Source organism: Oculina patagonica, chromosome 2 (genome assembly GCF_052425735.1).
Source record: "Oculina patagonica isolate OP01 chromosome 2, crgOcupat, whole genome shotgun sequence".
NCBI classification, from domain to species: domain Eukaryota; kingdom Metazoa; phylum Cnidaria; class Anthozoa; order Scleractinia; family Oculinidae; genus Oculina; species Oculina patagonica.
The window spans coordinates 9751935-9766427 of NC_135759.1; the positions used below are offsets into that span (position 1 = coordinate 9751935).

General features: G+C 39.2%; 1 protein-coding gene across 1 annotated transcript; it reads right to left on the reverse strand.

The window, feature by feature from the left end:
- Positions 1-10829: 10829 nt before the first annotated feature.
- LOC144642431 (uncharacterized) lies at positions 10830-11558 on the reverse strand. Its single transcript, XM_078501381.1, has one exon. It carries the CDS (start codon positions 11556-11558, stop codon positions 10830-10832), a length of 729 nt encoding a protein of 242 aa, XP_078357507.1.
- Between the last annotated feature and the right edge of the window lie 2935 nt (positions 11559-14493).

Below are 14493 nucleotides of genomic sequence, written 5' to 3' on the forward strand. Positions count from 1 at the left end.
TAATTTTTGGAGGGTGGCGATATTGGTTTTGAGTCGATGCATTATTTTGGTAAATTTCTGATAAGCTGATTTTTTCCCATAGCAACATATTCTCATTTTACAAAACTTAAAAGGTGTGTAATTGATCTAATGATTTGCTTGCTTTTGGGTTCCAAGTACGGATGAGAAAGGAGTTTTGTTTGTGGTTACATTTAAAGATAATTGGTTAATTCAAGGAAAGCTTTTGTTGACAATAGAGTTTCAAGGAAACCTAACGTGACTGTTTTAAGGCACTTAAAAATGAGAAGGACAGTTAATGACAACTTAAGTGACCGTGCAAAAACACGAAACATTTATATGAATGGTCTCCCATGTCATGGCGCTAATTGTTTACCATTACAGATGACATAACAAAAGGCGTTCAATACTTTCTCTCTAACAGGTGACATATTTTTTTCGGAATTGCCCTCATATGGCGCCAATTGTTTACCTATTACAGGTCACGCAAGTAAAGGCGATCATGCAATGTTGTTTTTCTAACGAAACCGAGTTAAACAAGCAATAAATTGTTTGTTTGAAATGAAACCTACTATTTGGAAACTTGGAAACTGTTTCACGATTGCAAATCACAATAATGTTTTTCAGGTTGGCGATATTGGTTTTAAGTCGAATGAATAATCATTTTAATTTGGTAATATTCTGAAAGGTGATTTATATCACATAGCAACATATTACCTGCCAAGGAATTGTAATATTTCCATTAAGGAGAGTAAAAAAGCCTTTAGTGATCAAGTGCTTTGTTTACTTTTGAGCTCTTTTGGGTTCCAAGTAGACAAGACGAAGCAGGTGTGTTCATGGCTACCTTTAAAAATAATTTATAAAGTTCTGTAAGCTTTTGTTGACATTTGAATTTCAATGATACATAACATGACCGCACTTAGTCAATATAACAAACGGTTAATACTGCAAACCGAGTCCTAACTAACAATGAATATGTTATAATTGTGACTCTCCACGGGAAATCAGGGACAAAGGTGAAAGAACGCTCACAATACGCTTCCACTTTAAAACAAGAGATTTCGATTTTAGCACGGTTTAAGCGAATTCAGAGTCTCGCCTCATTACTGAATCGTTTGTTTCACCGGACACACTGAACACAATAAAGCGTGCGCAGCAGAACAAAGAAGCGTGGAAAGCTTTAAAACAAAGCTACGTGCGAAATAACACAACACGCAAAGTACGCAAAAAACCACAAAGCGTGACCAGTAAATTTTATGAAAAACGAGCGTCGAAGGCAATAATAATGGAAATACTTCTCAACCCATTGTAGTCAACTCTGCATTGGACTCGTGAAAAAAAAAGTTGGCTCAACAGAATCCCGTCTTTGCAGCCGATTCAAACAAATCCTTTCTAACAGCAGAATAAACGTGACCACGAAGACTCTTGCCGAATTTCTCACAGTCAAAAGAACGTTTGGCCGAAGTTATCCTGGGAAAGTAAGAAAGTTTCCATGCACGGAAAGCGAAACATCAGTGCACGATGGAATGTTTTATAACATAGCGCGTGCAAGCCCTATCTGATTCCTATTGAGCGATCATGGTGTGTTTCGTTATCTACGCACGGCCGTGCGTATATAAGATGACGTGTGCATTTGCAGTTAGCTAAGTCGAGTTTTGTAGCTGCAAGTTCCCGTCGTTTACTACGAGTTGGCTATAACCACTCGTACCCAACAAGGGCAAATGAAATAATTGTTCTATTAAGTATAAATCGACTGGACATTTCATTTTGATGTAATCGAAGTGTTAGTGTTAGGATGCGGGAAAATTTGCGGCCCGGTGTTCACTTCTTGAATTGAATGAAAAACGCGAGGAAAGCGAGGATTTTCCTCGAACAATCACCTCAAAAGTCTTCTACGCATCCTGGAAAATTGTAACAACAATTAAGGTTGAAGGGAGGGCCCGAAGCAATTGTTATTCGGCAAATTATCCGCCTTGTGCAAGCCGAACGAAGCAATGGTTTACAGAATTTTGTTAAGCCGGCGACACACTTGGCGATTTTATTCGCAGATCGCGGCGATCGACGAAAATCGTTAAGTGTGCCCGGTGGAGTGATTGTGATTTTTGCCGATCGCCGCGTCCGGCGTATAAAATCGCCGATATCTGGCATGAATATCAGCGATTGAATTTGACGGCATTCGCTGGCGATCAAATTCGCCGCGATCGGCGAATAAAATCGCCTACCGTGTCGCTGGCTTTAGCTTATATGTTTACGGCTTTACGGCTGTCATCAAGACCACTAAGTCTTTTATGCGTTGATGAAACCGAAACGAAAGTGAGATAAGAGTCTAACAAGTTAATTGATGTATGAAAGGACAAGATCAAGACTGAAAGGTACAAACTTATTGAAGTGTTGAGCCTAATTTTATGTTGTACGATGAATGCATTAATCGTGTTAGTTTTTGTGTCTTCCCGTAAATATTTGCTGCTTTTCTTCTTCATTGAGTCGCTCTTGTTGTACCTTTACAAGTATTTTCAAAATAAAATTTCGCATCAATCCTTTTGTTTTGCGTTGTTGAGTTAACTATGGGCGGCTTTTCTTTTGCAGTTTTGTGGTTTTAGCGGAGGCACTGCCAATTACTGTACTTCTTGCTTATGAAGTTCGCCAAATTCGCTCTTTTCAACCAACTTTGGAGTAGCTATGTTATAAAATAATTGGTTCATGCTTTTAGCTGTGCGTATATCGAGTACTTGGGAAGTTTGGAGAGCACTCAAGAAGATAGAATTGCTCTCGGCTATGGCCTCGAGTAACTCTTACGCTTCTTGAGTGCTTTCCAAACTTCCCAAGTACATCCATAACTCGATATACGCACGCTAAGCATGAACCAATTCTTAAGTGTCGTCTCGTCTGACCGCTTGATTGCTTATTAAAAACTGTTGCTTACATATTTGAAAATAAGCTTTTCTTCCATAAACTATTTTTATATGCTTGTATTTGCTGTGTTTAGATCTTTTCTTTCAGGGTAAAAGATACGAAAGATTTGCGAGGCTTTCCGAATGATTTGAAAAGCCGTGTAATTTATTTGATTGTGCGTATTTAATTACGACGAGAAAAGCGTGCGATATAATAAAAAGCGGCTTGAAACGGATATAATCAATAAAAACTGAAAGATTGAATAAAATGAACAAATTTCTATTTCACGAAAATAAATTAACTTTAAAAATATACAAACAGGAAATGAGTCCGTGGATAAAATTCCCTTCGCATCTTTACATTTGAAGTGATTTTCACAATAATTTAAATCAGTCGCGTAAAATATAAGGCCCGGTTCAAACGTTGAACTTTTCATGTTCCGAACCCAATATCTATTTGGGTCGACCGAAATAACTGTAATTAAAAGTTCGGCAGTTGATTCAAACGTCGAACTTTTTTGTCCGGAACTCATTCTGTGCCCAGAAGAAACAAGTCTTCTCAAGTCGCGCACTTTATAAAATGAGCAAGAACAGTACTGTTCAGATCTCTTTGTGGTTTAACCACAAACCTGAGATAGAATAGCATACTATCGAGTGGATGTCAAGATACACCTGATTTCATGCGATGGGAAAAAGGTAGTAGACTCAAATTTAGACTTCACTAGCCTTGCTCTATCAAGGATTGCAACAGCAAGTGGGTATATGCTGATATAACCTGTTTTTCCTCAGGGGCTTTTTTTAACTTTTTCGTCCCCGAAAGGGACTAACTGAACCAGTTATTTGCAGAGGAAACGTTTATTAAATCTCACGTGGAGAAATGTTGAAGATATATTGCGATGAGTTAATTTTCTGCGCCGGACTGTTCTGCCAAACAAACATCCGAGTCTCTCGCCTCACATCGGCTGGATTTATTTTTTTATTGCCAAGCTGAAATCACTATGGCAGCCACACAGATGAGGCATGGAAAAGGAATTACATCCCAGATAATATGAAAAAAAGGTTGTAGCTGGTAGGTGAGTTTGCATGTGGCGCTACGATAGCCGGTTAAAGCTACCATTTCCTAAGGGAGTTTGTATTTGGCGCTACGATCGTCAGTTATAGCATTTGAAGCTACTAAAAGCCTTGGAATCAACAGGAAAGATTTGTTTTTTGGCCATTTTACAAAAGAAGTGGTTGTATTACGTCTTTGCCACACAGACGCTGTGGCAAAATTCAGTGAATTGACATCTCAAAACCGTGCGGATATTTGTTTCAAAAGAGGAACGGTGTTTTCTTTGCTTTCTTCCACACAAAAGTCTGCGACTATTTGCGCCATTTTCATTTAGCTACGCAGTCATATCCACGTGCATGCTGCGCTTGCGTGTCCATTATTCCTCCACATGTCAAATGTTAGGAAAAAGACTGCTTTAAGCTGATTTTCAGTCCGTACTGCGCAGACTCGTTTTTGTTTTGAATTCGTTGAAACGTTACACTTCGGTGACAGCATACATGAAGTTTTTTAGTCCGCCATTACAGTTCGTTTCGTTCAAGAATTTCCGATGAGCTGAAACGTCGGTTTGAAATAGCGTCAAGGTTCTTCAACTCGTTATTATTTGTTCTGCAAGGATATCTGGCGTTAATAATGAAGAAAAAGGTAAGTTTGTCGCGGGATTTTTTCGTTTTGCTTGTAAACATTTCTTTCGTGTGAGGCTCACATAAACATTGCAGCCGAGATTGCGCAGTACGGACTGGAACTCATCTTAAACATGTTTCGAAAGATTAGACGTAATGGAGATGATTTGGGTTCACAAAAAAAGTTGGTGTGACCCATATTGAAGAAAGTGTCTCGACAGTTTTGTCCAAGATTGTAGAACGTTACATTGATTTTCCTCGCTTTGTCGCTGAGTGAAAATGAATTTAAAATGTCTGTTGTATTTACGTATTAATTAAGGGTTAAAAAGGGAAAAGAAAAAGGATCTACTCCGTTCAACAGAGATATTGAAATGACGACGATGACCTGGAAAGGGTTTAAATATAATGCTGAGAATTTTTTTTTTAAATTTGATAAATGTTTGACTTTTTGACGCTTTCGAAAACTCCGCTGTTAGGCGTTGCAAAATCTATATATTACGAAATTCCTTTAATTTACTGATTGAATTTTGCAGAAAATCCTTGTTTGACAAAATATAAAACTCCATGTATGACGCCCTAGAAACATTTAACGCTTACATGCCGTTCAATAATTATAATAATAATTTTAGAAGAAAGTCTTTTTTGCGCCCTTACTAGAGTAAAGAGTTTACAAACTGTTTTGAGAAATGTTTGCCTTTCACGGGTTCAAAGCTCTTATATATATACAAAGTTATTATTAAGTCATCCAATCTAATGTAATATGTTCTGAAACAGTCAAACAGCTTTTAACTATTACTACTAACACCAGATTTTGCAAGACCAAATAAAACTGAACTCAATATTAAAACAATTTTGATTGTGTAAAGTATAATTTTCAAATAACATTTTCGTACCTTGCTTATTATATTAAATGAGGTCGTTTAGTTTTTTCATGGTTGCATCGAGGCTGTTTGCTATCAATAAATGGTGCGAAGATAAGGAAAAATCTTCGTTTTTAAATATCTAAGGCCTAGCTCAGACGTCGTGCTTCTGCCGTGCGGAACTAAATTGCAATTAGGTTCGACTGTAGCGATTCAGACGTCGTGCCAGAGTCGTACAAAATTCAGAAGTGCTTAAACTACGTAACAATTAGTCAGCGGTGATCCAACAAAAATGGTGCCGTTTTCCAAATTGTATTAAAAGCTCCTACTTTTAAATTCATACAAGACTCAAGAAAAAGACGCAAAGAAAAGCAACAGAAAAAAACGTTTCCTTTTGCAAGTACGGCGAATGTTTGTTTCTTTGCCCGACTAGTTTCCGAAAACTCGCTAATTTCAGTTTCGCTAGCTTCTTCTTCGCCCTGTTCCCTGTCATAAGTGTCATCTACTTCGTTGAATGAAACATCCTCGACGTGCTTCTTAGTAGAGAAAATTTCGTATTCCTTTGGCTGGCCGCCACTTTTTTTTTTGGCCGTCTGGCAAGAATAAAATTCAATGTGCATACTTAAGACCGTCCCCAGGGTTTTCTCCGTTTTCAAAATGGCGGCTGACGGAAAGACCCTGGGGACGACGTTGTGCGCATACTCCTTAAAGGATAATTATTATCGGGTCTCCTGCGTAACACCTCGCGGGAACGTAATCCCGCCAAAATACATTTATATAAATAATGAATTTGTTTTGGTGCGGCAGAAGCACGACGTTTGAACCGCTGCCGTGCCAGAGACGCGTAGAACGACATGGCGTGTCGAGCTAATTTGCTTTGCCGAACTCAATTCAAAAGTTTGATTCAGACGTCGAACTTAATTCCTGAATTTAGTTCGACACGGCAAAAGAACGACGTCTGAGCTAGACCTAATCGAGTCATATTCACATGAAAGCAACTTTACCTTTAAAAGTGTGAACAATTATACAAACTTACAACAGTAAAAACACAAGTTCACGTCACATCACATCATCGACTTGCAGAATACAGTGCGAGCAGTATTAAACTGGTGAGTTATCCAATTTCTTCAAATTTTGGTTCAAAAACACTTTCCGATTAAATTCGCGAATAATGCTTGTTCTCACATTTTTTTTTGCAATACGCATCATATTATTATCGAAAGTCTGAAATGGTACACTTTCTGATGTTTTCAATTTATCTCATATAATCTGCTTTCCCTTCTGTAATTGTTGATAAGCGAGACAACAAGGTTGAGTAATGGCTAGCTAGCACAGTTTCCTGGTCCGTGTGTATCAATAGCATTATTCATCTGGAAGGACGAACTCAAGGTAAATGTATCTTTTTTTTTACATTTATGTCTAAATTATATTTCTCGTCCTCTAAGGTAAACCCAGGCTTTTTTAACAAGCTTCTTTACGTTAAATTGGTTTGGTGGCCATGTTTTAATTTCAAAAGCAAAACAAAACAATTTTTTGAATAGCAAACTCCGCACACTGAAGGACGAAGTAAGAAAAAAATCGTACTTGACAGCTAGTGTAACAACAAAAATTCTGAGAAGAAAAAAACGTTTTATCTAAAGACAATTTAATCAATGAAGAGGTTTTATATATTTTTTTATATTTTTCATAAAGATAGAAGTTTCAAAATGGGTAGATCGTTTAAACACGGATGATGATAATATTAAAAGTGACAGGCCAAACACGACTCCCGCCGGTCGCTAAAAGTTAGCCTTCAGTCTGTTAATGGAGGATTTCACTCGCTCTCTGGAGCCGTTACAGCATTGATCAGATTTATGCCATTGTGTCTGCTAGCTAGCTCTCTGGCATATTCGTTTGGTTAGATTTATCGGCTCTTGTTTGTTGAAAGATTCTTAATTGCCTTCAAAAGAATGTTGTAGTCTGTAATGTTTATCAGATCAGTGGGTCTCTAACCGTCATCTTGTTTGAAGTGGCGGTTATCTTGCAGAATAACGTTTCGTTATTCCACGGTTGCGAGGGTCTAAGATCCAAGTATTTTTATGGCTACTACAGTCTCTAGGCATTGAGAGCGATGGTTTCTTTGAGTTAATGTTTAGCTCCCCTTAGTTTGAGTGGTTGTGATTTGAGTTCTTGTATGGGACTAAACTTTACCTCCATTATTTTTAACTGTCTTGTTGCGTTACTTGCATCCAACAAATAAATTCTATGGCAGATTGATTACTGCGTTTGAAGTTTCTAGGATGCTGCAACGATGTCTCCTGGCAAATGTTTTATCTTAAGCAAGACTCGAGTTTCGGTCCTTCAGTGGACCTCATCAGTTGCTCCTATGTTAAAGTCTCATCGAATGATTTGGAATCATTCTATTTGCCGTTTTTGTACTTGACTGCAGGATCGAAAATTCTGCTTTCTAATTGGCTCGTTTAACTGGACCAATTGTGTTAATGTTGTTCGATCCGTGCTTAAGTTGTGTTTGTTGAGAAGGCGATTTATCGCATTTTAGACCGTTAAAGGTCAGTTCTGATGCTAAATGGTGGTTCTTTCTTAGCCGTGCGTAAGTGGTGTCCCACATTATGAAGAAGGGCTTCATTTCGAATTTACTGCACAGCATGCGTTAGTCTTTAGCATAGATTTTTTCTTGCGATCAAAGATAATCTCGTGCAACGCAGCGGAACGGGGCTCTGTCAAAAAAAGGTCACAAGTGAAAATATTAAAAGTGACAGGCCAAACACGACTCCCGCCGGTCGCTAAAAGTTAGCCTTCAGTCTGTTAATGGAGGATTTCACTCGCTCTCTGGAGCCGTTACAGCATTGATCAGATTTATGCCATTGTGTCTGCTAGCTAGCTCTCTGGCATATTCGTTTGGTTAGATTTATCGGCTCTTGTTTGTTGAAAGATTCTTAATTGCCTTCAAAAGAATGTTGTAGTCTGTAATGTTTATCAGATCAGTGGGTCTCTAACCGTCATCTTGTTTGAAGTGGCGGTTATCTTGCAGAATAACGTTTCGTTATTCCACGGTTGCGAGGGTCTAAGATCCAAGTATTTTTATGGCTACTACAGTCTCTAGGCATTGAGAGCGATGGTTTCTTTGAGTTAATGTTTAGCTCCCCTTAGTTTGAGTGGTTGTGATTTGAGTTCTTGTATGGGACTAAACTTTACCTCCATTATTTTTAACTGTCTTGTTGCGTTACTTGCATCCAACAAATAAATTCTATGGCAGATTGATTACTGCGTTTGAAGTTTCTAGGATGCTGCAACGATGTCTCCTGGCAAATGTTTTATCTTAAGCAAGACTCGAGTTTCGGTCCTTCAGTGGACCTAATCAGTTGGCTGATTATTTCCGTCTCAACCGAAGACATAAAGATGTTCGCAAAAGCGACGGCCATCTTCGTGCCCATGGCGGTTCCGTGTATTTGGAGGTAGTTTTTGTCGTTGAATTCAAATGAATTCTCTCGAAGGATCAGCCTAAGAATATTTCTGAGGGAGTGTGTCGGGATGGGGATGTTGTCCCTGTAGAAATTCTCGAATGCTCTGCATACTGTATTTATTCCCTCTTCTTGTGGGATATTTGTGTATAGGCTGGTAACGTCTAGAGAGACTAGAAAAGTGCCCTCTGGGAGGGTTGTTCTTTCTATAAAGTTTATAAAATCAGTTGTGTCCTTAAGGTAAGACTTTTGTGATTGAGCTATTGGCTGAAGTATGTTGTCAACGAATGCTGATATTCGTTCGGTAGGTCCATCATTACCTGATATTATTGGCCGCCCAACCGGTGTTGGTTTGTGTATCTTTGTGAGAGTGTAGAAGACGGGTACTCTTGGAGGGTCTGGAGTCTGTGATAACCACTTAACAGTCATCTCGTCAATGAAACCTCCCTGGTAGAGTTCTTCTGTTATTTGTTGAACCTTTAGGGAAGTTTCTTTAACCATTGGTTCTTCGAGGGGTGTGTAGTTTTTTCTGTCGTCTAGTAAAATCTGTCCCTCCTTTACTTTTTCTTGTTTGTGCATAATGACTGTGGTAGAGCCTTTGTCCGCTTTTTTTATATTTATCTCAGAGTTGTTTTTCAGCTCTGTAATAGCCTTTCTTTCATTAAGCGGCAAGTTTTGTTTAGGTTTGGTTATTGGTATTTGCGCAAGTAGAGTTTTAATTTCTTCCAGGTAGCTCTCTAGAGCAACTGACTTTTGAACCGGGGGTTCCCAGTTCGATTTGACATAGAAGGGGTGGATTTTATTATCTTCGCCGTGATATATGAATTGGAGCCGCATTCTTCTAGCGAAATCTTTGAAGTCTTTTAGCATTTGCTTTCTTAGTGCGGTTTCGTTTGTTATTGGCGTAGGAACGAATTTCAATCCACGGGAGAGGAGGTTAATCTGGTCAGCTGTCATTTCAGAATTAGAGAAATTCTTTATGTATTTTCTATTGGACGCTGTTTTCTTAGCGGTAATATCTTTGTGTGTTTTTTTCTTTCTTTCGCTGTGTCTTTTGTTTTTAAATTTGCGCTTTTCTATTTTCTCCCCCCTTTGCTCGCTGGTTTCACTCACAGAAAACAGACAGGGATAATCTTCAACAGTTTTATTCTTCATATCTTCAAGTTTTTGCATCAGTACATTTACTTCTTGTAGTCGCTTGTCTAGGTTGGCGGTAATAGATTTTATACTTTCTGGAAAGCTACTCGCACTACATGCGTCAGTTTGGGGGCGTTCCCCTGTTCTCGCCCGATTTGCGTTTGTGTCGTTCTCAGGTTTATGCGATTTAGCTCTGCGCAACTTGTCCTGGTTGCGTTCGACGCGGCGATAGTGGAATCTAGTGAGAGCGCCTATGAACTTTTGTTCGGCTTCTTTTCTGAGAGATCTTATATCACTCTTAAATTCATCGTCAGGAAAAATATTCGCCTTTGCGACATAGCGCAAGTCTTTCGGGCATGTGCCCTTGTCCATGTGTATCTTCAGTTTGGAAATGGATTGTTCTGATTTCTCTATTTTCCTTTCGAGTTGTGATATCTCGTCGGAGGCAGGGCGGCGTGGTCGTTTGTTGTTGGGGCTTCGGTCGTGCATTCTGGGTTGGCGGTTCGTTTTCTTGAGTGGCTGTTTTCCTTTTTTGGAGTTAGTGTTGTTACTGTGGCTGTAACTGCGTTTTCTACTCTGCCCCGATTGTGGACTGCGCTGGCCGCTCACCAGTTCGCCATCCGAGTCTAGTAATGAGTCATCGACGCTCTCTTCATTGTCTTCATTGTCAACCTCCATCTTCAAGTCGTCTTTATTGATTTCTTTGTGGTTTTCCTCTTGGGTGGAATTATCATTCATGGTTGTAAGGTGTTGACAGGCCAAACACGACTCATACGCTCGTGGCGTGACAAGTGACCTCTGAATATTGTGACCTATAGTTTAGCTCTCACGAGTATATCTCTTAAAGATTTTCCTTTTTTATATGAGATGAATGGGGGTTCTTTAAATATTTCTCTAAGTAGTGGTTGGTTTTGAATGAAGTGCCATTTGCTCATTAAGATGTTTTTGAGATTTGGTAGCGCCGGGTGGTACGTTGTTACAAAAGGCAGAATTTTCTTTCGCACTTTCTCCTTTTGTTCTAAAGCCGACTTCCGTTCAGTAAATTTGACCTCAGAAGTTATTTTCTCAATGAGATTGTGGGGGTAGCCTCTAGCTCTAAGGCGTGTTTTAAAATTAGCTATATTCTCATCGAATGATTTTTCTGAGGAGTTGGTTCTTAGAAGTCTCAGGGCTTCACCTTTTATGAGTCCTTTTCTGACCCCTGCTGGGTGGCACGAGGAAAAGTGTGTGTACTGGAAAGTCTCTGTAGGTTTAAAGTGAGTGCGGATGTCTAGAATTCCTTGGTTGTAGAATCTCTCGCTTTTGTAGACGGTTGTGTCCAGAAAGTTTACTTCTTTGTTTGAGATTTCAGCCGTAAATTTAATTGTAAGGTGGTGCCTGTTTGCAAGGACAATAAAGTCTTCTATCTCCTTCTTATCAGCATTCCACAGTGAGAAAATGTCATCGATGTATCTTTTCCACTCAAGTGGTTTTGTTTTGCTTTGGCTGATTATTTCCGTCTCAACCGAAGACATAAAGATGTTCGCAAAAGCGACGGCCATCTTCGTGCCCATGGCGGTTCCGTGTATTTGGAGGTAGTTTTTGTCGTTGAATTCAAATGAGTTCTCTCGAAGGATCAGCCTAAGAATATTTCTGAGGGAGTGTGTCGGGATGGGGATGTTGTCCCTGTAGAAATTCTCGAATGCTCTGCATACTGTATTTATTCCCTCTTCTTGTGGGATATTTGTGTATAGGCTGGTAACGTCTAGAGAGACTAGAAAAGTGCCCTCTGGGAGGGTTGTTCTTTCTATAAAGTTTATAAAATCAGTTGTGTCCTTAAGGTAAGACTTTTGTGATTGAGCTATTGGCTGAAGTATGTTGTCAACGAATGCTGATATTCGTTCGGTAGGTCCATCATTACCTGATATTATTGGCCGCCCAACCGGTGTTGGTTTGTGTATCTTTGTGAGAGTGTAGAAGACGGGTACTCTTGGAGGGTCTGGAGTCTGTGATAACCACTTAACAGTCATCTCGTCAATGAAACCTCCCTGGTAGAGTTCTTCTGTTATTTGTTGAACCTTTAGGGAAGTTTCTTTAACCATTGGTTCTTCGAGGGGTGTGTAGTTTTTTCTGTCGTCTAGTAAAATCTGTCCCTCCTTTACTTTTTCTTGTTTGTGCATAATGACTGTGGTAGAGCCTTTGTCCGCTTTTTTTATATTTATCTCAGAGTTGTTTTTCAGCTCTGTAATAGCCTTTCTTTCATTAAGCGGCAAGTTTTGTTTAGGTTTGGTTATTGGTATTTGCGCAAGTAGAGTTTTAATTTCTTCCAGGTAGCTCTCTAGAGCAACTGACTTTTGAACCGGGGGTTCCCAGTTCGATTTGACATAGAAGGGGTGGATTTTATTATCTTCGCCGTGATATATGAATTGGAGCCGCATTCTTCTAGCGAAATCTTTGAAGTCTTTTAGCATTTGCTTTCTTAGTGCGGTTTCGTTTGTTATTGGCGTAGGAACGAATTTCAATCCACGGGAGAGGAGGTTAATCTGGTCAGCTGTCATTTCAGAATTAGAGAAATTCTTTATGTATTTTCTATTGGACGCTGTTTTCTTAGCGGTAATATCTTTGTGTGTTTTTTTCTTTCTTTCGCTGTGTCTTTTGTTTTTAAATTTGCGCTTTTCTATTTTCTCCCCCCTTTGCTCGCTGGTTTCACTCACAGAAAACAGACAGGGATAATCTTCAACAGTTTTATTCTTCATATCTTCAAGTTTTTGCATCAGTACATTTACTTCTTGTAGTCGCTTGTCTAGGTTGGCGGTAATAGATTTTATACTTTCTGGAAAGCTACTCGCACTACATGCGTCAGTTTGGGGGCGTTCCCCTGTTCTCAATTTCAGTATTTGAAAAACGGTAAAATTGAAGATTTGTCCTGGAAAAAAAAGCCAGCTTGTTGTTTCGTGTCAAGTCGTGACTAATCCATGCTGCGGTTTGGCGGTTATCTTTTGCGGTTTCATTTCGCATCTGATTGGTCGCGAAACAATAAACATTCCAGAACTTTTCTCTGGTGTTCACGGTTTTACGGGAACGACTGTAATCAACCAGAGAAACTCTTCTTGATCAAATATTAGATCACAACTCCCAAAGTGAACTTTATGTCATTTTTGTAGTTGACTGACTGAGCTAGAAATGTTTGAATTATTTCATTTTAGATCAAGCAAAACTTTAACTTAACTTATAACTTGTTTGTATCTTTTTCTCTGTCTTTTTCTCCTTCTATATTTATTTACATGTACAACCCAGTCATTGCATCCAAAATTTTTAACAACTTAGCCCGTTTTGTTATTTCTATTCTGAGAAGTGTTGTTGCCAATTTAAGTCAATTTTTGTTCATGCTGTAATTATTTGCTGTCGTCGTATTTGCTCGATTAAACGCGGGTCACCGATTAAACTCCGGCTTCGTATTAATAAACGTCGGGTCAAAAATACTAACTTTTAAATAAACGCCGGGGACGTTTGATCGAGGTCCCGGCGTTTATTTGCGGTCGAGCAAACAAGTAAATATATTCTCTTAAATAGCACTGCTACGACAAACTGGTACGGTTTGCTTCTTTGGTAATTTTTTTATAATGTTCAAGGAACGTCCGACGTAAAATAACTAGGATGGATGCTGTAAACAAAATGAAACAGCAATGTTCGCGTTCGTTTTGTCATGACTAAGGCACTGTTGTTTATAACAGTGAACGTTTATAACTGCGGAGGACGTTGGCGACATTGCCGTTTATGGACTCATTGGTTGTTTATGTTCTGCAGTTCGGTTTGTAACAAATCTTGATTGCAACATGCACGTGCCGTATGCAATACTGTTACTTTGGTAAAAATCATCCTCAGAGACCCATGAGCAATTTGTCTGCCGGGACGACGAGAAAAATCGTGGTTCTCGGGACTGAAAAAATTACAGAAAATTGCACTTCGTTAATAAACACCGGACCCCGCCAAGTTTGAAATAAACGCCGGAGGTGTTTGATTTGAGAAAACACGGTAAGCAAAATGACTAACCTCCATTCTTTCCTTATTCTTTCGCCTCCTTTCGCTTGCATGTCGTTTGAAGGGAGTTACAGAAGGATATTTCTTAAAAATGGTTTATAGTTGCGTCTGGCTTTTTCTATTTTTTGTGGGTATTTCCACGCAGGAGACTGCATCTCTGATCTACTTTGAAGCAGTCTTCCACATAGTTTTCGGAACACACAAATATTTTTGTCCGCTTTTGAGCAATTGTTCTTTTAAATATCGGAAGACGGTGAAAATAAACACCTCTTTTGTATTTCTTGGAGCTCTGTGTGAGCAAAATGGTGCTGCACAAACAGGCATTTTGACAAACAAAAGCCAATACAAAGAAATAAGGAGTTTCGAGTATTAAAATTTTCCCGCTAAACTTCAGGCTGAGCTCTTTGACGTCACGCATACATTACCAGCTCCAAGATGGCGGCGTTCAGTTGTCAA